Source organism: Eretmochelys imbricata, chromosome 3 (assembly GCF_965152235.1).
Source record: "Eretmochelys imbricata isolate rEreImb1 chromosome 3, rEreImb1.hap1, whole genome shotgun sequence".
Lineage (NCBI taxonomy): Eukaryota > Metazoa > Chordata > Testudines > Cheloniidae > Eretmochelys > Eretmochelys imbricata.
In genome coordinates this window covers 15,918,150-15,944,064 of record NC_135574.1, presented here as the reverse complement: position 1 = coordinate 15,944,064, position 25,915 = coordinate 15,918,150, and the positions used below count along the sequence as shown (strand labels likewise).

The 25,915-nt window shown below is 43.9% G+C and overlaps 1 protein-coding gene across 2 annotated transcripts; it reads right to left on the bottom strand.

Annotated features, from left to right (window-relative positions):
* Nucleotides 1-1,305: 1,305 nt before the first annotated feature.
* Nucleotides 1,306-25,915, bottom strand: SLC25A27 (solute carrier family 25 member 27). Of its 2 annotated transcripts, none has more exons than XM_077812435.1 (9): nt 25,691-25,915; nt 23,578-23,769; nt 16,889-16,973; nt 11,012-11,134; nt 10,225-10,337; nt 7,348-7,432; nt 4,805-4,897; nt 4,239-4,341; nt 1,306-2,271 (listed from the first exon to the last, which is right to left on the bottom strand). In XM_077812435.1, exons 1-9 carry the CDS (start codon nt 25,788-25,790, stop codon nt 2,200-2,202), a joined length of 966 nt encoding a protein of 321 aa, XP_077668561.1. In that variant the 5' UTR covers nt 25,791-25,915; the 3' UTR covers nt 1,306-2,199. The 2 variants fall into 2 exon arrangements, with proteins under 2 accessions (XP_077668561.1, XP_077668562.1); XM_077812436.1 differs by having other exon boundaries at nt 25,736-25,915.

Here is a 25,915-nt window from a genome sequence, read left to right as displayed (position 1 = left end):
CTACGTTTGAACTTTGCGGCATGGGTGTTTATTACTGTACATCAGTATATTTGGCACTTAATTTGGCACAACTTTTAATACTTATATTTTAATTCATTTGTAAACATAAAGCATGCCAGATTCCTGCCATCAATATTAAACTTTATTAAGCACTATGTTTCTGCCTTAAATATTTCTTGCCTAGGTATAACTTTAGTAAGAGCCAAACAGTGTCTTTCATCAAAATGCTGTAATACACTGAAAAGTGACCATTAAAATAGTATCTGAAGAGATAACTACCTATGTGTATCCACAGTTACATCTACTTGGGTGGTCAGACTTGCAGGGCCACTGAAGGTGAGGGCAGAATTTTGCCCACAGATTTATTATTGATTGTGATGATGTGTGAGAAATAAGGAACTCAGGTTGAGTTTTCAGGACAGTTAGAAAAAAAAATTCTGCTTATGAACAGAAAACATTTGACATCAAAGACACTGAGACATGAACATGGGACCTTACATTTTTACAGAGCAATTTTTCAGAGCAGGATTGGACTTTGTGTTCCAGCACACTATCCAAATGCTGGCTAGTGTCAGCTGGTTGTATCCTCCCGCTCCTCTGAAATCCAGACAGCATTTGGAGAGTGTCTGGTTAGACAGGCTACAGTTTTGATCCTCCCATTGCAGGATGTTGTTCAGTTTCCATCCACCCTGATTAAGATACTCAAAATATTCATAACATCATTTAACCATTTGTAGATTGAAAATATTTTGTGGTTATGAAAGAGAATCCAGTAAGATCTAGGCAAACTGAGGGCAGGTACTATACATGTTTTTACACAAACCTCTGCTGGTACAAATTAGTCCAGACCTGCTAATGTACCACTGGGGTTCTCAAAAGACACCTGTCCAAAAGACCTTCAGTCTCTAATCATTATGATTCCCTCTGTACTGGTGAATTTCACCAGTAGCACAGTAGTGTGTCCAAACATCATGTGAGATGATTTAGTTGGCGATTGGTCCTGCTTTGAGCAGGGGGTTGGACTAGATAACCTCCTGAGGTCCCTTCCAACCCTGATATTCTATGATTCAAACAGCTAGTGGTGGTGTGAAGAGGGTATACATCCATTGAGAAATAAGTTGAACCTATCAGTTCCTTTCACGTGTTATATCAAACTTATCTGCGGCCAAGTCTTCACAGCTGAATCTACTGTATTAACTTATTACAGCACCTAGTACTTAATGCTTGGTTTGCTAAAAAATTACACACCTCTAATGAAGAGGTAGCTACAGGAGATGTATTTTCCTTTATTGTGTACATCTGTCTGTTTGTCTAATTCTAATGAAAGGCTGCAAAATTTACACTTGAGTCTTTTATTTATCCACAGAACATGTATAATGCACGATTAAAAACGTACATTCTATAGAAGTATCTAGAGCTCAATCAAGTCTCATCCTTAGCTACAGGAGCCCTCTCTCTAGGATTAAAAAGGTAATTTAGTGTACTTGCTTAGTAAGTTGTTTTGCCTTTCCTGAATCTTCCAGCATTGCTGACAATTATTGCCAGGTGGAGTTGTGCTTTTTGTCATAGACACTTATGCCATTGAGACCACCAATTCTATATACTGCTTTAGCAACCACCTCCGAAGAGAGACCACCCTGTCACAAGCGACTACTTGTAGAGGACACAGAAAGTTTTCCCCCTATAATTTAACTGCGAAGAAACTGTAAAGAGGGATGACCTGTCATCTGCAACCAGTGACCACATTTTCTTACTCCCATTCATAAAAACAAACCTGTAGGAGAAACTGATTTTTGCCCATCAGTAGGGATCTAGTGTACCATACCATGCCACCCTTACTTCTGCACTGTTGCTGGTGAGAATGGCCAAGCGGGGCACCAGGCCAGCAGCCAACGCTCTCCCGTGTGCAAACCTTTGAAGAGTGGCCATCTCTTACAAGAGACCACTTTTGCTAACTCCCATGAGTGGTCACTCTTGGCAGGTTTTACTGTACTGTAATCTGTCAAGTGGCAATCAGAAGGTAATATTAAATCACTATCAACCAGACTGAATTTGAAGTGATGACGTAAAGGTGAGAGACTATTGCCAGTCTCCTAAAATAATCAGTTTCCTTAGGGATGGAGTGTTTTATTGATGATCTGCTGGATTTCCAACTCTGTTTTATTTGTTATGTGATTATTAGTATATGCATTCAAGATCTTAAAAAGAACTAACTCCACAGATCCTTCTGATTTGTTCATAGGTAAGCCAGAATACCAATGACCAAGGAGCCTGCAAAAGTAACCATACAAATTATTACAAACTAAGAACAGAAGTAACATTTTAGTAAGTATTCATTAGCCAGTTTAACAGGGATAAATACATAACTATATTAAAGTCTTTGTCTTAGCTAGATTATAAGAAGTTTGTGGAGGGTGTCATATGTTGCCTATAGTTAAGTTTGCCCAACCTCTCCCATAAGACCCTCTTTCCAATTTATTTTGCTAAAATGTAACCCTTTGGGCTGAAATTTTCCATGCTGCAGGCTGAATATTTTCAGAAAATTTCAGCAACAATTGTTCAGCAGTTTCCAAAAATAAAATTAGGGGAAAATACATAGTTTTGCCCATGTTAAAGAAATTCTTACAACTGTTTAGATCAGCAACACTCATACCAACAATACATGCTGACTCCATGGGTGCTCCGGGGCTGGAGTCTGAATAGGGGCAGGGAGGGGGCAGAGTTGGGGCTGGGACTTTGGGGAAGGGGTTGGAATGGGGGCAGGGGCGGAGTCAAGGTGAGGCGCCTATGTACCAACATACTTCGGAGAAAGGAACTGAAATTTGACAAGGTGCCTGTCTGTGTCAGTGGTGTGCTTTTGCTTTTTTCCCCCATAAAAAAAACACACAAAATTTGGCCAAATTATAAACCTTTGAAAAAAATCTCAGTTGGCACATGCTCAGTAGAGACTTGTTAGAGTTTGGCTGCTAAATTCTCTGAAGATTCCATCTGTACTGGACATAGTCCAGCCCAGGGATGCAGTAGCTGAGCAGGACTTTCCTTGCAATTGTTCTTTCCAGCTGCTGTGATACCAGGCACAGGAACTGAGAGCAGAAAGATTTTCTTTCCTGTGCTCTTTGCCAGTGCCCAGGCACCCTGAAGGAGGAAGCTCCTTGACTTGAATGCAGAGAACAAGCATCAGACCCGGGGGGAAGGGAAGTGGAGGGAGTAGATTAGTGCCTGTGGGAGTGGGACTGGTTGGCAAAGGAGTCTGGGACCTGGGGAAAAGAAACCAGGGGATTGAGAATAAGTGAGTGGGTAAAAGACTGACAGTGGTCAAGGACCCGGAAGAGGGGGAGACTGGCTCTGACCGAGCGGGGAGACTGGCTCTGACCGAGCAGGGAGACTGGGACAAGGAGCCTGGGGGAGGTGAGAGTGGTTGGACAAGAAGACTGGGGCAAGCAGAGTAAAAAAGTCACATTAATTTTGGAATAGAGTGTCCACACAGAGAGTTACACTGACATAGCTTTAGCAGAATAATTATCCTGCGATAGCTATGCCTGTCTGCTTCCCTGTGTAGACAAGCATGTGGCTTATGAGATCTGAGAACTTGACAATTCAGGATGAATGAAGGCAGGCACATAATGAGACACAAACCTCTGTCAGTACACATCAATCTTGATCTGCAACATCCCTGTTACTCCAGGCCTGGGACCACTTCTGAACGAACACTGACGGTCATGTCAGCCAATGTGGTTGGTGAAGTGAATAAATGAGAACTCTAATCTAGCTAAGGAGTTACAGTGCCTATCATGAAGGTATTTAAACACAGAGACCAGTCTTTCCATGTAACTGGAGGCAATGCTTGGGTTCATGCCTCCAGATTTAAATGACTAGTGTACTAAGAATGCACACTAATTTAATTCGTTTTTAAACCTCATATTAATATTTTCCAAGTTTAACGATACAGTGAATGCAACAAAGGACTATGAAATACATACTTTAATATCATTATTGCTGTAAGATGTTCTGTGTAGTTCTCTAATTCTGTTTTAGGACCCAATCTTGCAGGGTGCTGAGTGCCTCCTGCAAAGCGCTCCAACTTCAGTTCTCAGCAAAGTCAATGGGAATTGAAGGCATTCAGCACCTGGCAGGATAAGGGTCTTGATGCATTGAAGGAACCCCTGTAGTTGTACAACACTGCATTACAAACTATTTCGTTCTAAAGAGTTTATACTAAAAGAGGAAAAGTCATTTACCATTCGCATCCAGGTTGGTAAAAAGCCTTTGTATAGAGACATAAATCCTTCACCTTGTATAGCCTGTATCAAGCAGTCTGTAGAAGACTTATACAGCAGTCCCCTAGCAACAAGGAAGTAGAACAAAATGAAGTTGGTGTTACAAATACACAAGTAGACTGTAGGAAATGAAAGTGTTTCAGCACCATCACTCCCACCCAATATAACACCCCCAAATCTTCCATTAGGGTAGTTCCTATGAAAGGTTACATTTAGAAATAAGATCCCTGGCATAGACCCACTGAAGTCAATGAAGCTATACCAGGGATTAATTCAGCCCCCAAAAGTAAACTATATACTTTAAGGAAGAACTTTATATAGTTATGGACCATTACTACAAAAATAGCTTTTATATGCAAAAATAAACACCAAGACAATAAGCAGAAAGATTAAGAGTAGACTAGAGATCCAAAGCCTGCTGTATCGAAGAAATCAATGTGAATCTTTCCATTGACCTCATTGGGAGTTCAGTTCATGTCCCAAATTATTACTGAAGCTGGGAAATACCCTCTCAGAAATATCCATACCTTCCCTGTTTATCTCTTGGTTGGTTCATTATCCGCGTTTTGATGACATCAGCAGGAGTTCCCAGGATAGCAGCTACCAGGCCGGAACATACACTATCAATAAAAAACACTATTTGAAGAAAAAACACATCAAGATTTATCATCCCAATTCAACCACCTACATCTGAGTTTCAATAATAAAGACATTTTTATGGCTGTTGTCATTAAACCATGATTAATGCCTCATAACTTAATGTGGGTTTCCCAGTTAGGACAGAGCTGGGAAGCATTGCCTCAGCATCCTGCCCAGCCCCAGTGGAGTTCCTCAAGGATCGGTTTTGGGACCAATCTTATTTAATCTTTTTATTACTGACCTCAGCACAAAAAGTGGGAGTGTGCTAATAAAGTTTGCGGATGATACAAAGCTGGGAGGTATTGCCAATTTAGAGAAGGACCGGGATATCCTACAGGAGGATCTGGATGACCTTGTAAACTGGAGTAATAGTAATAGGATGAAATTTAATAGTGAGAAGTGTAAGGTCATGCATTTAGGGATTAATAACAAGAATTTTAGTTATAAGCTAGGGACGCATCAATTAGAAGTAACGGAGGAGGAAAAGGACCTTGGACTATTGGTTGATCATAGGATGACTATGAGCCGCCAATGTGATATGTCCGTGAAAAAGGCTAATGCGGTCTTGAGATGCATCAGGAGAGGTATTTCCAGTAGGGATAAGGAGGTTTTAGTACGGTTATAAAAGGCACTGGTGAGACCTCACATGGAATACTGTGTGCAGTTCTGGTCTCCCATGTTTAAGAAGGATGAATTCAAACTGGAACAGGTACAGAGAAGGGTTACTAGGATGATCCAAGGAATGGAAAATTTGTCTTATGAAAAGAGACTCAAGGAGCGTGGCTTGTTTAGCCTAACTAAAAGAAGGTTGAGGGGAGATATGATTGCTGTCTATAAATATATCAGAGGGATAAATACCAGAGAGGGAGAGGAATTATTTAAGCTCAGTACCAATGTGGACACAAGAACAAATGGATATAAACTGGCCACCAGGAAATTTAGACTAGAAATTAGACGAAGGTTTCTAACCAACTTCAGAGGAGTGAAGTTCTGGAACAGCCTTCCATGGGAAGCTGTGGGGGCAAAAGATCTATCTGGCTTTAAGATTAAACTTGATAAGTTTATGGAGGAGATGGTATGATGGGATAACATGGTTTTGGTAATTAAATATTCATGGTAAATAGGCCCAAAGGCCTGTGATGGGATATCAGATGGGGTGGGATCTGAGTTACCTAGGAAAGAATTTTCTGTAGTATCTAGCTGATTAATCTTGCCCATATGCTCAGGGTTTAGCTGATCGGCCATATTCGGGGTCGGGAAGGAATTTTCCTCCAGGGCAGACTGGAAGAGGCCCTGGAGGTTTTTCGCCTTCCTCTATAGCATGGAGCACGGGTCACTTGCTGGAGGATTCTCTGCTCCTTGAAGTCTTTACGATTTGAGGACTTCAGTACCACAGATATAGGTGTGAGGTTTTTTGCAGGAGTGGTGGGTGAAATTCTGTGGCTTGCGTTGTGCAGGAGGTCAGACTAGATGATCATAATGGTCCCTTCTGACCTAAATATCTATGAATCTATGTACAAGTTGAGGGCAGAAGACGAAATGAAGATAAAGTAGTTTAGGACCGAACCCTACCAGATCATTTGAGGTATCACCTAATTTTTCCATACACACAGTTACACTGGTCTCCAGAGAAGCAGCATATGTACATAGTTAAAAACAGCCTATGGAGAGAGGTCCAGAGAGCCATATACAGTGTGTCTGATTTTAATACTCCTCCCATTGAGCAGATGGAATAAGATGAGGAGAACGTGATCTCCTGAGTCCCAGACCATTGCCTAAACTGCAAGTCCATCCATTCCCTCCTCTCTCCTTAGGATATCTGATACCTTTATTGGAATATGATTTGCCTTGGTGCTCAGTAGGCAGTATACCATCCTGTTCTCTACATCTGGCCCACTTCTGCCTAGGATCAAGTTCTTCACCAAGGAGACACCTATCAACATTAGGTGCATCTCCTGTTCTTTCTACTAGTTCCTTTTCAGTTCTTGCTTTTTGGTTACTGGTCAGCTACTGTCTATTCTCTGTCTGCTCCTGCTCCATCTCCAGGTACAATACTTAGTCACAGAATTCCAAATATACTGTGTATAATTTACCACCACCTAGCACTTTCATATGCAATCTCAAAGTGCTTTGCAACATTGGATAATTAGCATTATTTCCAGCTACAGCATTGGTAACGGAAGCAACAAGAAGTAAAGTGATTTGTTTATGACTACACAGCAAGTTACTGGCAGAGCTGGGAATAGAACCCACGTTCCCAAGTTGCATTTGAGTGCCCTGTTATGGCTACCTCTGAAGAAGCAATAATTGGAAGACAGAGGGAAGCAGCAATGTGACTGTCCTGAAAATTATAACATCACTGAGTGATTAGCTCATGGCTAAAAGTTATCTCCTTAGAGAGGTTGGAGGGGATAATAAAATAATAAGGCACCTTGCAATGCTGTGAGTCGCACTATTGTCCTGAAGTGGTGTGTTCAGAAGTAAAAAGTGTTTCACTGAGTCATAAGTAGTCAGATCTGTAAAGACAGTAATTAGTGGAAATAAGCATAAATGAGAAGTTACTTGGTGTTCAGGCTCCTTGTTATTGATTTAGGAGATAAAGACCTGTGCTAAATAAATCCCTGGTGTAACCTATTGACTACAAGAGTTGCACCAGGCTGGCATATACCCTGTTCCCCTTTTCTACTGCCATCAGCTACATCTAGAGCCTCCTCTCTGCTTTCCCCCTGCCTCCATCAGAAAACATATTATTGGAATATGCATATAGAATAATTGAACTCTCTCTCTTCCCGAAACCGCCCACCTTTCCTCCTGTTTAACATGAAAACAGTAACTTGGAAAACAAATGACCAAGGGGAAATTTGGCAAAAATGTTGTCAAACAAAATTGGAAACATTCATATAACTCTAAAAAGGATTTTTTTTTTCACTTCTCTATCACTTTTCTTTCCCTGTGTAGGCACCATTATCCCCATTTTGTAAATGGCAAAAAATGACAATAGAGGGCATAAGGGAGTCTAAATTGGGATAACTTGATAAAGGGTTGGAAGGAAGTGTAAGTTAAAGTGACTAAGGATTTAAATGAAGACCAGCAGTCTCCTAGAAAATTAATGATAGATTTAGGAATAGAAGACAGGTGTCCTGACCTTAGATATGGTGCATTATCTACAGAACCATGCAGACTTCCATAATACTTTATAGTAGGGCTGTCAAGCGATTAAAAAAATTGATCACAATTAATCATGCAATTAAAAAAATTAATCGTGTGATTATTCACACTGTTAAACAATAGAATACCATTTATTTAAATATTTTTGGATGTTTTCTACATTTTCAAATATATTGATTTCAATTACAACACAGAATACAAAGTGTACAGTGCTCACTTTATTTTTGATTACAAGTATTTGCACTGTAAAATAACAAAAGAAATAGTATTTTTCAATTCACCTAATATAAGTACTGTAGTGCAATCTCTTTATCGTGAAAGTTGAACTTACAAATGTAGAATTATGTACAAAAAATGCATTCAAAAATAAAACTGTAAAATTTTAGAGCCTACAAGTCCACTCAGCCCTACTTCTTTTTCAGCCTATCGCTCAGACAAACAAGTTTGTTTACATTTGCAGGAGATAATGCTGCTCACTTCTTGTTTACAATGTCACCTGAAATGTCACCCGAAAGTGAGAACAGGCGTTGGCATGGCACTGTTGTAGCCAGTGTCACAAGATATTTACGTGCCAGATGCGCTAAAGATTCGTATGTCCCTTCATGCTTCAACCACCATTTCAGGGGACGGGCTATGAAGTTTTACATTGTTTTGGTTCTGAGTGCAGTTATATAACCAAAAAAAAAAAAATCTATATTTTTAAGTTGCACTTTCCCGACAAAGAGATTGCACTACAGTACTTGTATGAGGTGAATTGAAAAATACTATTTTTCATTTTTACAGTGCAAATATTTGTAATAAAAATAATATACACCGATTTCAGTTACAACACAGAATACAATATATATGAAAATATAGAAAAACATCCAAAAGATTTAACAAATTTCAATTGATATTCTATTGTTTAACAGTGCGATTAAAACTGCTATTAATTTTTTTGAGTTAATCACATGAGTTAACTGCGATTAATCAACAACCCTACTTTATAGTGTTTTTCAGGACAAATGTATAAGGTGGTAGAAGTTACATGTTAGTAAACAGATGCAACTAAATGTAAGAGAGTCTGAATTGGTATAGCTTTTCTTCTGAGGGATGGAAAGACTAAATTAGTGTGTGTGTGCGTGTGCATGTGTGTAACCCCTAGACATAAGCACCCTCCAGTGACCAACCTCAGCAACACAGGCATAAATCTCCTCAGTTTAACCACAGGCGTGGGTTTCTATACAAGAATTCTACCAGTCTTTAGCTGTTCTGACAACCAACCTGGCCTTTTATATTGGCACAATTTTACCTTCTTACTCCAACAATTACAGGTGGATTCCCCACATTCAAACACCCAACGTACAGAAACAATAACAGGCTCTTCTTCCCCAGAGAGTTCTTCCAGTCCAACCATTCCTGGGCTCTTCTTCCTTAAAACTGTCTTAAAGCCAGTCCTTAATAACGGTACATCCAGACTCCCTTCATAAGGTGGTTCCTCCCAGGGCTTTCACCAGAGGCAGGCTTCTTCCCTTTCCCCAAGTCAGGGATTCTAGGTGCCCCTCACAAGGCCCATCCTGCTGGTCCTTCCAGTATCATGCTAGCCTCCTTCTTCCTAATAACTATCACATGATCCCCTTCTAAACTTAGTAAGAGGTAATTAGTTGGCCACAAGTGGACAATGCCCACACGTTCTTAAAGGACCAGACTCACCTGTGACAATGGATACTTTAACTTTTATACCTGCTTGTTATCCTTTCTCTAGCCTTAGTGATGTATAACTTATGCCACCTCTGACCCTGGCCCATCAATCTTAAAAAGGGATTTATATACATCAGCAACAAATACTTAAAATAGCCTTGGGTTAAGTGGCCTAGAAATTACCAGCCATTCTGCTAAGCAAATTTAAACAGGCCAACAAAAAAATGACAAAAGGTCAAAAGTAAACTGATGCAGAGAAAGAGGCTTCTACTGAGCACTGGGGGACATGATTATGGAGGGCACTCCTTAGGCAACAACCCTGAACCCAGAAGACCTCACCATCCTACAGATAAAACCTCAGGAAAGATGGCAAAGACAACCCAACTTATCTCAATGGTCCTGGAAGGACAAAGGAAGAGAGAGTCACTTAAGGAGCTCAGGCCTACTTTATTATGTTTACCTCCCATGTTTACCAGAGCAGCTCTTTGGACATTTGGCACCCAACCTGCCCAAAGGCCCTGAATTCCCCCTTCAGACAGGATCTTCACAAATGCATGGTGAACTCCATGAAATCTGAAATAAATAACATTTGACATTTCTCTAGCATCTCATATGTCTTTACAAACATTCATTCATACAGCTAATGAGTAGAGAATTCAGTGATGGACAAACTTCTGTTGTACACATGCAAGGAGGACTTCTTGTGCTTTCTGTAGCACACATTTTCAAAAAAAAATTCATAGGAATGTTTAATGCTCGTAAAGGTTATTGACCTGTTACAGCCCTGAAGACTGAAGTCCTCTGTTTATCCACAGAAGAGATCCTTTATATTAAGGGCAGTGATAATCCAAGCTTCCCCACACTGGCCACCAATGTGCCTCAACCATGACTTGAAGAAACTATTTTGATGGGAGTTCAGTCTCCAGCCAGATCCTTAGCTGGTATAAATAAGCACAGTTCCATTGATGGAGCTATGCTGAAGTACACCAGCTAAGGATCTGGGCTCTGTGTGTCATTTTAATCACTTAAGCTCTCCTCTGTAAAAAAAAAAAAAATACTTGCTTAAACCACAAGGTTTTGTGCAGTAATGGTATGTATAAATTAGGTGCATAAATATGCATATATTTTTGCACATACAAAGTCCTAAAAATCTGTCTCATACTGCATGGCACTTGTCAACATCCACAGAATGACCACTGACAACAACAAAAAAATGCCAATTAAAATTAGCTTACTTGAGAACTCACCGTAATGGTTTCCCTTCTAGTCTCCTCTTTCCTTCCATTTGCATCTGCACCTTCACCAGATCAGTTGGACTGGCAAAAAACTGACCAATGACACCAGCTGCCATCCCTCCAACTACAGATTTCCTGTACAAAAGTAAAGTGGGACCTAAACTCCCATTTTTCTCCAGAATACATTCAAGACGTTAACAACTATGAAGTCACAATGCCTGTTTCCCCAATGAAAATAAATGCCTCACCTAATGAGCTCTGTAGCATCTTCCACGTGAAATGGAATCTTAAACAACCACTTCTCATGTGAACAGCCAGAGCTTAATCAATGATTGTAGTAACTCCAGATGGCTAATATAGTCTATAATGTTCTTGTCAGTTCTATACAGTGTTAAAGGTAACTTGGAAATAAAATATTTAATATACATTACCAATATATGCTGGTTGCACTCAGGAAACATTGAAATAGCGAGAAGTTAGTCCCTTCCCCTTAATTGCACTTTCCCTTTGTAATTTCTCTTTTTTATTTGGGAAGAAATTGGTATCAAATACTTATAGTCTTTTTCTGTTTTTTGGTTTGCTTGTTTTTTTTTTAAGTGAATTTGCACAGCAGTGGGGTGTGGGTCTCAAGAATGGTCTTCTTGGAAACTCTTGCTATTCCCATTGCATTCCAAGTTGTTACTTTCATGGCTACACCATCTGCAGCACCTCCTCAAGTTCTGTGATTTTTGGAGGTAGCCCCCAGAAGTCTGAGCTCAGGCAAGTAATGCAACTAGCCAGGTGAGACGGAGGGGTATTCAACATATTAACACTTCAAAGGGAAAACCACGAGGAGTCCTTGTGGCACCTTCGAGACTAACAAATTTATTTGGGCATAAGCTTTTGTGGGCTATAACCCATTTCCTCAGATGCATGGAGTGAAAAATACAATAGGCAGGTACAAATATACAGCACATGAAAAGCTGTGAGTTGCCTTACCAAGTTGGGGGTCAGTGCTAACAAGGCCAATTTAATCCGGGTGAATGTGGCCCATTCCCAACAGTTGACAAGGAGGGGTGAATATCAGATGGCAAATTACTTTTTGTAGTGACCCAGCCACTCCCAGTCTTTATTCAGGCCTAATTTGACGGTGTCAAGTTTGCAAATTAATTCCAGTTCTGCAGTTTCTCACTGAAGTCTGTTATTAAAGTTTTTTTTGTTGAAGAATTGCCACTTTTAAGTCTGTTATTGAGTGTCCAGGGAGACTGAAGTGCTCTCCTACTGGTTTTTGAATGTTACAATTCTTGACGTCTAATTTTTGTCCATTTATTCTTTTGTAGTTTGGCCAATGTACATGGCAGAGGGGCATTGCTGGCACATGATGGCCAGGACCTAACCACATGATAGGACCTAACCACATCAGCCACACCATCAAGGGCTCGTTCACCTGTGCATCTACCAATGTGATATATGCCATCAGGGTTGTACCGTATGACTGGAGAATTGCTAACATAGTTCCTGTTTTTAAGAAAGGGAAAAAAATTGATCCGAGTTACTACAGGCCTGTTAGTTTGACATCTGTAGTATGCAAGGTCTTGGAAAAAATTTTGAAGGAAAAAGTAGTTAAGGACATTGAGGTCAATGGTAAATGGGACAAAATACAACATGGTTTTACAAAAGGTAGATCGTGCCAAATCAACCTGATCTCCTTCTTTGAGAAAGTAACAGATTTTTTAGACAAAGGAAACGCAGTGGATCTAATTTACCTAGATTTCAGTAAGGTGTTTGATACGGTGCCACATGGGGAATTATTAGTTAAATTGGAAAAGATGGGGATCAACATGAAAATCGAAAGGTGGATAAGGAATTGGTTAAAGGGGAGACTACAGCGGGTCCTACTGAAAGGTGAACTGTCAGCCTGGAGTGAGGTTACCAGTGGAGTTCCTCAGGGATCGGTTTTGGGACCAATCTTATTTAATCTGTTTATTACTGACCTCAGCACAAAAAGTGGGAGTGTGCTAATAAAGTGTGTGGATGATGAAAAGCTGGGGGGTATTGCCAATTTAGAGAAGGACCAGGATATCATACAGGAGGATCTGGATGACCTTGTAAACTGAAGTAATAGTAATAGGATGAAATTTAATAGTGAGAAGTGTAAGGTCATGCATTTAGGGATTAATAACAAGAATTTTAGTTATAAGATGGGGACACATCAATTAGAAGTAACGGAGGAGGAGAAGGACCTTGGAGTATTGTTTGACCACAGGATGATTATGAGCCGCCAATGTGATATGGCCGTGAAAAAAGCTAATGCGGTCTTGGGATGCATCAGGCGAGGTATTTCCAGTAGAGATAAGGAGGTGTTAGTACCATTATACAAGGCACTGGTGAGACCTCATCTGGAATAAATACTGTGTGCAGTTCTGGTCTCCCATGTTTAAGAAGAATGAATTCAAACTGGAACAGGTACAGAGAAGGGCTACTAGGATGATCCAAGGAATGGGAAACCTGTCTTATGAAAGGAGACTCAAGGAGCTTGGCTTGTTTAGCCTAACCAAAAGAAGGCTGAGGGGAGATATGATTAGTCTCTATAAATATATCAGAGGGATAAATACCAGAGAGGGAGAGGAATTATTTAAACTCAGTACCAATGTGGGCACAAGAACAAATGGATATAAACTGGCCATCAGGAAGTTTAGACTTGAAATTAGATGAAGGTTTCTAACCATCGCTCCAACCCAGTGGCCTGTGATGGAATGTTAGATGGGGTGGGATCTGAGTTACTGCAGAGAATTCTTTCCTGGGATCTGGCTGGTGAATCTTGTCCACATGCTCAGGGTTCAGCTGATCGCCATATTTGGGATTGGGAAGGAATTTTCCTCCAGGGCAGATTGGAAGAGGCCCTGGGGGTTTTTTGCCTTCCTCTGCAGCATGGGGCACAGGTCACTTGCTGGAGGATTCTCTGCACCTTGAAGTCTTTAAACCATGATTTGAGGACTTCAATAGCTCAGACATAGGTGAGAGGTTTATTTCAGAAGTGGGTGGGTGAGATTCGGTGGCCTGCATTGTGCAGGAGGTCAGACTAGATGATCATAATATTCCCCTCTGACCTTAATATCTATGAATCTATGTGCCAGCAATGCCCCTCTGCCATGTACATTGGCCAAACTGGACAGTCTCTATGCAAAAGAATAAATGGACACAAATCAGACATCAAGAATTATAACATTCAAAAACCAGTAGGAGAGCACTTCAGTCTCCACAAGGATGTAGAGACAAAATCAAAAATGCTAAGGCACAAAATGAGTTATACCTGGCAAGGGACATAAAAGGCAGTAGGAAGAGCTTATTTAAACACACTAGGAGCAAGAGAAAGACAAAGGAAAGTGTAGGTCGTCTACTTAGCGGGGAAGGAGATTTAAAAACTAGGGCTACGAGTTTGTCACAGATGTCACAGAAATCACAGAATCTGTGACTTCCAGAAACCTCTGTGACTTGAGCACCCCGCTGTAGGGTCGCCGTGGCTTGGAACTACAGGGCCCAAGCTCCCAGCTGCAGAGGGAGGCAGGGTGCCCCGCAGCTCCCAGGCAGCGGGGCCGCTCTGCGAGATCCTGGCCGTGGCGGGCACTGGGGCCCCTGAGAGCTCCCAGCCGCTGCAGCTGCTCTGCAGCTCCTGGCCCTGCAGCTGGCGGGGGTGCCCGGGAGCACGAGCCGCCACAGCGAGCAGGGGTGCCCAGGAGCACAGAGCCGCTGCAGCCGGTGAGAGTGCCCGGGAGCACAGAGCCATCACAGGTGGCAGGCTTGGAGCCACTGGTGATGTGGGGACCCTGCAGTTCCAAGCCAGGCACCCCTGAGTGCATTTTGTCATGCATATTTTTAATAAAAGTCACGGATAGGTCATGGGCTTCCATGAATTTTTCTTTATTGCCCGTGACCTGTCAGGGACTTTTACTAAAAATATGTATGACAAAATCTGAGCCTGGGAAGGAATGCAAGCCAAAATAGGGAAAGAATGGGTTGAAAATATTTATATAAGTTAGATATATTCAAGTCAGCAGGGCCTGATGAAATTCATCCTTACGGAATTAACTGAAGCAACCTCAGAGCCATTAGCAATTATCTTTGAGAACTCCTGGAGGACACAAGAGGTCCTAGAAGACTGGAAAAGGGCAAACATAGTACAGTACCAATCTTTAAAAAGGGGAACAAGGAGGACTGAGGGAATTATAGACCAGGCAGCCTAACTTCAATACCTGGAAAGATATTAGAGCAATTATTAATCAATTTTTAAGTATCTGGAACATAATAGGTTCATAAGGAATAATCAGTGTGGATTTGTCAAGAATAAATTATGCCAAACCAACTTAATTTCCTTCTCTGATAGGATTACTGATCTAGTGGATGGGGGGAAGCAGTAGAAGTAATATACCTTGATGTTAGTAGGGCTTTTGACACAGTTCCGTATGACATTCTCATAAGCAAACTAAGGAAATGTGGTCTAGATGAAATTACTATTAGGTAGGTGCACAACTGTTCGGAAGATAATACTTGAAGAGTAGTTATTAGTGGTTTGCTGTCAACTTGGGAGGACACACCAAGTGGGTTAAATACAGGGTCTGTCCTGAGTCTGGTACTATTCAATATTTTCGTTAATGACTTGGATAATCGAGTAGAGAGTATGCTTATAAAATTTGCCGATGACACCAAGGTGGGAAGGATTTCAAGCACTTTGTTGGACAGGTTTGAAATTGAAAATGACCTTGACAAATAGGAGAATTAGTCTGAATTAAACCAGATGAAATTCAATAAAGACAAGTGCAAAGTACTTCACTTAGGAAGGAAAAAATCAAAAACCACAACTAGTACTGAAGAAGAGGATCTGGTGATCATTTAGCACTTCTGCCATTTCCACATTTTCTGTTATTGTTCCCCCTCACTCCCCACCATTGAGTAACAGGCCTACCCTGTCCTTGGTCTTCCTCTTCCTTATAATGTATGTGTAGAATGTTGTTATTCTTTATGTCTCTAGCTAGTTTAATCTCATTTTGTGCCTTGGCCTTTCTTATTTTGTCTCTACATGCTTGTGTTGTTTGTTTCTATTCATCCTCTGTAATTTAACCTAGTTTCCACTTTTTGTGGGACTCTTTTCTGCGTTGCAGATCCTTGAAGATCTCCTGGTTAAGCCAGGGCTGTCTCCTGCCATACTTCCTATCTTTCCTGTGCAGTAGGATAGTTTGCTCTTGTGCCCTCAGTAATATTTCTTTGAAAAACTGCCAACTCTCTTTAATAATAGGGAGATTCATTGCAAATTACTGACTTGCAAGTTAGTGATTTAGGATGAAATTCACTCTGTGCAAACAACCAATGCAAGGACTATGCACCACTTAAATCTTCAAAGTAGAGATCAAATAGTAACTTACATGTTGCATAAGCCTTGTGTTGGCCAACTGCATATGAATTAATTTCACTCCAGGCCCTTGTTTACACAGGAAAGTTGCACAGGTTTTTAAACTAATTTGGTCAAACCAGTGGAACCCCTGTGTGGACGATTTGGATGATTTAACTGGGAATTGGTCCTGCTTCGAGCAGGGGGTTGGACTAGATGACCTTCAGGGGTCCCTTCCAACCCTGATATTCTATGATTCTATATTCTATGATTCTATGACACTCCTATTTCAGTTTTGCTCAAACCTGTTCCCAGTTGACTTAAACCAAGGGAAGCTGCTCTTCAACTGAAATAAAGAGTTCTTCACAGATGTTTGCACTGGATTAATTAAATCAATTTAAATTCACACCTTAGTTAAACCGGTGCAGCTTTCTTGTGTAGACAAGCTGTGAGAGACAATTTTCCAGGGCCTATAGAACTGCTGCAACGACAACAACCCCAACAGTAGGCAGTAGCACATTTACCAAAGAGGAAAGCTCTCATCTTCAGCTCCACCAAGCACAGAGTCACGAAGGTGCTCATATGTAACCATCCGCACTCCGGAGTATACTACAGAAAACAAAACCACAAGAGAATTTTTAGGGCAGCCCTGTCTCTGTTTGTACTAGAATAGAAAACCAAGAGATTAATTGTAAAACATCTACCACAATGGGACCCTTGGTTCTGACTGAGGTATTTGGTTGCTACTGTAATAACAAATAATCCAAAAGGGGAGGAAGAAGAGGCTGAATGGAATATCTGCCCCAGCCATGAACTTGTTAGTGTAAGGGAATTTCTTTTGCTAAGTGGTATTTCTTGTCACAGATATGAGATGTCTCAGCACTTTAAGACACTTTACTTCACCGGCCATCTCACCACCAATCTGTGAGATTTCTTTCATTTCCAGCAAACTAGCCATTAAAGAATCCTCTATGTGTGTTCCCTCCCACAGGCGCAATCCCTTTAAGATTTGCTGCTGTCATTGTATTTCCAATTAAAAAAAATACAAACCAGCTATCTCTGAGAACCTCTTCCTGCTAACGAGAAGGGAATGTGATATAATGGATGGGGCACTAGACTGCATTTCAGATTTCATGGTTTCAAGTTCTGGCTCTGCCATGGACCTGCTGGGTGACCTGGGAAAAGTCACTTCCCTTCTGTAAATTGAGGATAATGATACTGACCTCCTTTGTAAAGCACTTTGAGACCTACTGATGAAAAGTGCTGTATAACTATCCACTTCAAAATGCCAACCTTTAGTTAATTTGGATTACTTTTCTTGGCTGTCCCCATGTAGACAAGCCCTTTGAGTCCTGGACCTCAATGGAAAAATAGGGGGGTTAATTGAAAATGTTTGATTGTATGATTTGACTGCACATTCCAACTCAGGCAAGAATGTAAGTAACAGCGAAAAGGCTTGGAGATGGAGCACTTGGCTCCCTCTAGAGGCTATAATTAAGGCTGTAAGTCTGTCCCAGAGATCCTGGATTCCATGACTGTCCGGGAATTCCATGACTCCTGCAGCAGCTGGTACGGCTGACCCCAGGGCCACCCAAGCAGCTGCTGCTGCTGCACCGGCTGCTGTTCAGGTGGCTCCAGGCAGCTGGCCTCTGGGGCCACCAAAGGAGCAGCAGTCCCAGGTGATGTCCCGAAGCACTGGGGCAGCACCCCGCCTCACTGGGCTGCCCAACCCCCAGAGCAACAGCAGAGCCCTGGGCAGCCTCCCTTCCAGAGCAACATCGGCACCCCTGAGCAGCAGTGGTGCCCCAGAGCCCTCCCCACCCCTGAGCAGCAGTGGCACCGCAGGTGCACCCCAGAGCACCTAAGATTTAGTCAGTGGTATTTATAGTACAAGTCATGGGCAGGTCACAGCCGTGAATTTTTGTTTATTGCCCGTGGTCTGTCTCTGACTCTTACTAAAAATACCCAGGACTAAATCTTAGCTTTAATTATAATGTTGTTTACTCATAGTTCGACCGACTGTATTGGAACTAGTTTATATTTTGATTGCATGAATGATAACAGATTGTAAGACATTACAAGCAGTACAATCTGGTTAGGGAATGCAGTTCAAGTTCAGCAAGGTAGAGTTGGGAGAACTCCACTCTAAAGACCAGGAGCTTTATGCCAGCACGCACGATTCTGTCTCAGGGTCTAGTGTTCCTCCATTCCCTACCTGGAGATTCCAAACCCTGCGCAGAGTGATTCTGTAGGACTGAACTGATGGCAGTGGCAACGGCAATGAAGCCACACTGTAAGGCCCGACTAGACCAGCTGTGGCAGGGGTGCCAGAACTGACTTCACAGCAACACGTGACCAGACCAGCTGTGACAGGTCTGCAGAACTGACTTCACAGTGAGGCCCACTGGACAAGCTGCGATGAGGATGCAGAACTGACTTCATGGCAAGACCCAACCAGAGCAGCCAAGTTAGGCAGGCCATTCATCCAATTTTAGGTCAGACAGCCCTGTTTTTAAATTGTTTGTCTCCTACCGTGTACTGAGACAACACAGGATGTGGTTTTGTCTGGTATCATGGCTAGGGGATGCCATTTTGAAGATCACACTCCCACACCCATGCCTGCATGACCTACCATGCACCATGCAGGTCAGGTCATTCTGGCGAGAGTGGAGACATGCAGGCGGGGGAATGTCCCATCTTCTGGGGTTGTGTAAATGGCAATCTTGGCAGGAAGGGTGAACTGACTTCACAAGAGATCCAACTAGAGCAGCTGGGGCAGGGATGCGGAACTGACTTAATAGTAAACCCATGTTAGGCCAGTCATTCATCCAGTTTTAAGCCCGATAGCCCTGTTTTTAAATGGTGTGTCCCCTGTCTGGTACTGAGACAACACCGGATATGGTTTTGACTAATATCATGGATGGGAAATGCCATTTTGAAGAGAACACCACCCCACCCCTGCTGGCATGACTTCACACGCACCATGAATGTGAGGTCACACTGGCGAGGATGGAGTCATGCAGGTGGGAGTGAGGGGCAGACCCATGCCATTCCCAGAAGTACTGGAATGGCCAGTATTCTGGGGATGTGTGAATGACCACCCTAGCCATGGCAGGGATGCAGAACTGACTTCACAGTGAGATCCAGTTAGACTAGCTGAGACAGGGGGTGCAGAACTGATTTCTCAGCAAGGCCTGACCGGACCAGCTTTGGCAGTGGTGAAGAACTAACTTCAAAGCAAGGCCCGACTGTACCAGCTTTGGCAGTGGTGTGGAAGTGACTACACTGTGAGGTCCAACTGGACCAATCCAAGTGGAGGTGCAAGAACTGACATCATGGCAAGGTCTGACCACACCAGTGGCAGCCAAGGTACAGAGCTCACATTTCAGTGTGACCCACGCAGGGGTGCAAAACTGAGTAAGTTCTCAGTGGCAGAAAAGCTGATTTCTTGCAGCTGAACTAGGTAGCCTCACAATGGAGCAGGACTTCTCTGGATGGGAGCAGACAGATGGAGGAGAGCCACCCCCTGACAGCAACTGAGTCTGAGACCACTTCTAAAGTGAATTAAGCTAAATCAAATCGAGACCACTTTAATTCTGAATAAGAGCATTCACTCAAGTGTTTAACTAATCTACTTTAAATCCGCTTGGATTAAATTTCCTGAGTGTCCTCATTCAGGGCATGTCTTCACTAGCAACGGCTTGTGTAGTCGCAACAGAGTGCTGGGAGAGAGCTCTCCCAGCACTATAAAAAACCCACCTCCATGAGGGGAATAGCTACTGTCACGGAGTCCCTGGGCGATGCTCTGGAACTGCTCCCCATGAAGCCAGTCAGGACTCTGGGGCAATCTCCTTTCTGTGAGCAGCCTGCCTTCTGGACACAAAGCTCACACAGCTTCCACCTTCCTGGGTCTGACCTCGGAGCATTCAGCATCCTCTGCCCCTCCGTGCGCTTCCCACAGCGAGTCCGCTCAGGCGGGGCTCCTGGGGAAGCCAGAAGGTCCTGCACCCCAACTTCGCAGTCAGATGTGACTCTCAGCCAGCCAGTAAAACAGAGGTTTATTAGACGACAGGAACATGGTCTAAAACAGAGCTTGTAGGTGCAGAGAACCAGACCCTCAGCTGGGTCCATTTTGGGGGGCAGTGAGCTAGACAACCATGTCTGCCCTTCACTCCATGCCTCCAGCCAGCCCCAAACTGAAACTCCCTCCAGCCCCTCCTCCTCTGGGCCTTGTTCCCTTCCCAGGCCAGGAGGCCACCTGATTCCCCTGTTCTCCAACCCTTCAGCTCTCACCTTGCAGAGGGGGAAGGGTACAGGCCATCAGTTGCCAGGAAACAGGGTGTTGGCCATTCTCTGTGTCCAGACCCCTGCACACACCTGCCCTCTAGGGCTCCGCAACGATCACATACCCCTCCACCCAGACACTCAAGAACTGCACAGGGGAAACTGAGGCACCGCCACACTATTCAGAGGAAACATTAAGAACAGTCCCACTTCGTCATAGCTACCAACACTGGAAGCTTGGCTCCCAGCGCTGGTGCACTGTCTACACTGGCACTTTACAGCACTGAAACTTGCAGCACTCAGGAGTGTGTTTTTTCATACCCCTGAGCAAGAAAGTTGCAGTGCTGTAAAGTACCAGTGTAGACAAGCCCTCGGACAAGCCCTAAGTAGAGCTGGGAATGAGGTTTCAGGTGGGTGGGAACTGTTGTGTGATTAAGGGTCCGCAGTAAGCTGGTCACTTACTGTTTGGGTCTGGAGGGTTGACTGAACACTGATTGGGTTTGGGTTGTTGTGTTGCATGTAAATATACGTGCAGTGATCATGCTTTGGGATTTTTTTTCTTTTCCCCCCAAATAAAAGGAACCAGTGGTGCTGAGTGCTGCCATCCCAAGGATGCTGAGTGCCTGTGAGTGGGGAAAAACGACCTGCAAAGGTAAGTGGGGAGGTTTTACTTTAACTTCTCAGAGTCAGAATAAGGCTCTGGGTGAGGGCTCAAGCCATAGTTTAAGAGGACCTCTAGGCACATTGAATGAGCCCTTATGCTGCCATTGGCACTAGCCAGAAGGGTTACAAATTGACATGGCAGGATTATGACACAAGACAGTATAGCTGTGGGACATTATCTTGGCCATTATCTTTGAAAATTCGTGGCGAACAGGGGAAGTCCCAGATGACTGGAAAAAGGCTAATGTAGTGCCAATCTTTAAAAAAGGGAAGAAGGAGGATCCTGGGAACTACAGGCCAGTCAGCCTCACCTCAGTCCCCGGAAAAATCATGGAACAGGTCCTCAAGGAATCAATCCTGAAGCACTTACATGAGAGGAAAATGATCAGGAACAGTCAGCATGAATTCACCAAGGGAAGGCCATGCCTGACTAATCTAATCGCCTTCTATGATGAGATTACTGGTTCTGTGGATGAAGGGAAAGCAGTGGATGTATTGTTTCTTGACTTTAGCAAAGCTTTTGACACGGTCTCCTACAGTATTCTTGTCAGCAAGTTAAAGAAGTATGGGCTGGATGAATGCACTATAAGGTGGGTAGAAAGTTGGCTAGATTGTCGGGCTCAACGGGTAGTGATCAATGGCTCCATGGCATTGTTGGCAGCCGGTGTCAAGTGGAGTGCCCCAGGGGTTGGTCCTGGGGCCGGTTTTGTTCAATATCTTCATAGATGATATGGAGGATGGTGTGGATTGCACTCTCAGCAAATTTGCGGATGATACTAAACTGGGAGGAGTGGTAGATACCCTGGAGGGCAGGGATAGGATACAGAGGGACCTAGACAAATTGGAGGATTGGGCCAAAAGAAATCTGATGAGGTTCAATAAGGATAAGTGCAGGGTCCTGCACTTAGGACGGAAGAACCCAATGCACAGCTACAGACTAGGGACCGAATGGCTAGGCAGCAGTTCTGCGGAAAAGGACCTAGGGGTGACAGTGGACGAGAAGCTGGATATGAGTCAGCAGTGTGCCCTTGTTTTGTGTCCAGTTTTGGGCCCCACACTACAAGAAGGATGTGGATAAATTGGAGAGAGTCCAGCGAAGGTCAACAAAAATGATTAGGGGTCTGGAACACATGACTTATGAGGAGAGGCTGAGGGAACTGGGATTGTTTAGTCTGCAGAAGAGAAGAATGAGGGGGGATTTGATAGCTGCTTTCAACTAGGTGGTAGAATCTCCTTCCTTAGAAGTTTTTAAGGTCAGGCTTGACAAAGCCCTGGCTGGGATGATTTAATTGGGTATTGGTCCTGCTTTGAGCAGGGGATTGAACTAGATGACCTCCTGAGGTCCCTTCCAACCCTGATATTCTATGGTTCTATGATTCTATGACATAGCACACAGCAGTGGTTTTTAAACTACGGATCGCGACCCAGTACTGGGTTGCGGAATGGAAGGCACTGGGTCGCAGCAGCTCTGATCAGCACTGCTGACTGGGCCACTAAAAGTCCTGTTGGCGGTGCTGACCGGCTAGGGAGGCTAGTTCCTACCTGTTCCAACACCGCACTGCGCCCTGTAAGCAACCAGCAGCAGGTCCGGCTCCTAGGCGGCAGGGCCATGGGGCTCCACATGCTGCCCCTGCCCTGAGCATCAGCTCCGCACTCCCATTGGGCGTGAACTGGCCAATGGGAGCAGGGTGGGGGGAACGGTGCCTGCGGGTGAGCGCTGCGTGGAGCTGCTTCCGCACCTCCGCCTAGAAACTGCACCTGCTGCTGGCCGCTTCCAGGGCGCAGCGCAGTCCACTGTGCCAGGACAGGCAGGAAGCCTGCCTTACCACCCCTGATGTGCCACTGACCGGAAGCCGCCCAAGGTAAGCCTACACCCTAACCCTGCACCCCAATCCCCTGCCTCAGCCCTGAGTCCCCTCCCCAGACCCGGAGCCACCTCCTGCACCCCAAAACCCCAGCCCCACCCCAGAGCCTGCACCCCCAGCCTAGAGCCATGACTCCCTCCCACACCCCAACCCCCTACCGCAGCCCAGAGGCCCCTCCCATACCCTGAAGCCCTCATTCCCAGCCCCACCCCACAGCACTCACCCCCGCACCCCAACCCTCTGCCACAGCTGTGAGCCCCTCCCACTCCCCAACCCCCTAATCCCCAGCTCCGCTGGGTCGTGGGCATCAACAATTTTCTTCAACTGGGTCATCGGGAAAAAAGTTTGAAAACCACTGGCATGCAACATTCTGACTCATTGCTATGGGAGAAGATAATCACCTATGTGTCTGTAGACGGCAGGTGTTGCTCCTTGCCAGAGTTTTAGTAAGCCTTCCTCTTGAACAATCCCTGCTGCGGTACGTAGCATGCCACGGTAGGGTACAGCTCTTCTGGCAGCAGCTCCATATCGACAAACAGCAGCTTCACCTTGGATCTGCAGCCGTGTTTTCGTGAGATCCAGGGGAAAGGTTGCTAGCAAAAAATATCAGGGAACACAGCTGAACAAGGGCACATCCTGCAGAACACATTGTTGCGAAACACAGGCTGGCAGCATTTGGTTTGCCCCAGGCGCTGTTAGCAGGTGCTCATCCTGACTGAGACAGGAGGCTCATTATTCATGGTGCCTTTTGACAAGATAGCAAAAAAATACATCAATCGCCTTTCATTCTATCCCAAGTTCTTCCCCTTCCAAATCCAATGCTTACCACCTGCCCCACTTTTGAAGTTTCTTTGGAGAAGCATTTGGAGTTTCTGGAAGATGCTGGAGCATGTCAAATCCTTGTCAGTTACTCCCACCCTTTTACATACTCTGTGACCAAGACTTTGGTGTACACAATGCAGTTGGGCAGGTCAGGCACCCCCTTATTCTCAAGTGGCCACTCTGCATTTCCAGTCTGTGCCCAGAGGGAAAACACACTCTGCAGAGCCAGTAATCTCCTCATCCCCATGCAGGGGAGCATGAAATGGGAAGATGTTTGACTGGCTCCATCCCATGATGTGGGGAAGCTGCTTTGAGCAGAGGGGGAAGCAATCTTCTATTGGCGTGGATTAATAGAAGATTACTTTTCCCCATTGGAACAAAGCAGAACTAGGGAAGAAAGTGTCCCGCAATCCCTTCCCTATGCTGCTTCTGGGGCAGTGCAGTTACACGCTGCCCTTACATTAAAAAAAAAAACTTGAGAACAGCTAGGCTGCTGGTGTGCTGAGACCACCGCTTCCTCTGCTAACCAACATTGCCTTGTATTTCCCAGGCTGTCTGTATCCATTGGTTGTCACTTGTTTTATACTTAGATTGTAATCTCTGTGTAGTACAGACTATCTCTTGGTTCTATGTTTGTACAGAGCCTAGCAAAATGGGGTTCAGGTCCATGACTAGGGCTCCTAGGCACTACAGTAATATAAATAATAAACAACACTAATAATAATACTTAGGGATGCCAGTAAAGTCACAGTATAGTCCCATATTATAAGTTATTATTTCTTGTACTGGGTATCTTTAAACAAAAGAGAACCCTTAAATCACTAGGACATTGCACCAAGTTTGCATGTACAAATTAATAGTTTACACTACATAGATATTACAAAATATCAAATTATTTATCACAATGCAGCATTGTATAGGCATTTCCTCTTCCGTAAATATCTGCTATCATTTTATTGCACTGACACCTGTCTCTAAAGACAGTTCTGCTGTAATTGGAAACTAGATTAGATCTCTTTTTGGGGTGAAGGAGGAGTGCTACTCTAGGCAAATTACTCACAGTCAAGTTCAACGGATTGTTCTTCGTTTTTGGTGTTCGATCAGAAATAAGAGTACATTGCACATTTAAATCACTCACAACTTGTCTTGGTTTGCTATTGCATCCCACTGTTCTCAACAGCAGAGATTTAGGGCTAGTCTACACTGGCAGCGCTTTAACATGGCTTGTGTGGTCATGGCACAGCTCTCCCAGCGCTCTAAAAAAAAAATCACCTCCATGAGAAGCGCGGCTCCCAGTGCTGGGGTACTGTTTACACAAGCACTTTACAGTGCTGAAACTTGCTTCACTCAGGGGCGTGCTTTTTCACACCCTTGAGCGAGAAAGTTGCAGTGCTGTAAATTGCCAGTGTAAACAAGCCCCCAGAACTGAAATACCTACTGCGGAGCAACACCAAGTTTGCAAAGCTGCAGACCCGGAGAAACCATGTGATGTAATATATTTTGCAACCTGCAATACACAGACAAGTATAAAGAGCAGAGGCCGGTGTAACAAGTTCCCTGCGCTGGGAAGTTGTTGAACGTTGAGGCAGCAGTGAACAGAGAGCTGGGGGAATGGGGCTGAGTATTTTCCCTGCCTCCCACCCCAGTCAATCACGACTCCCTTCCCTCTAATAAAATCATAGTGGCTAGTACCTAGTTCTGCAACCACCGCTGCACAGGCTGACAGGGTGAACTTACTGGCTTGGGGCCATCTCTCTGGGAAAGGCAAACTCCTCTCCTCCTGGGGTAGCATTGAGCATGTAACATAACAGGCTCACTCACCTACCCACCCGAAATAATTAAAAGTCAGTGAGTGAGTCACTCTCCTGAGGTCATTTTCCTAAAGTTCCAGCCGCACCAAGGAGCACTCACCCCACA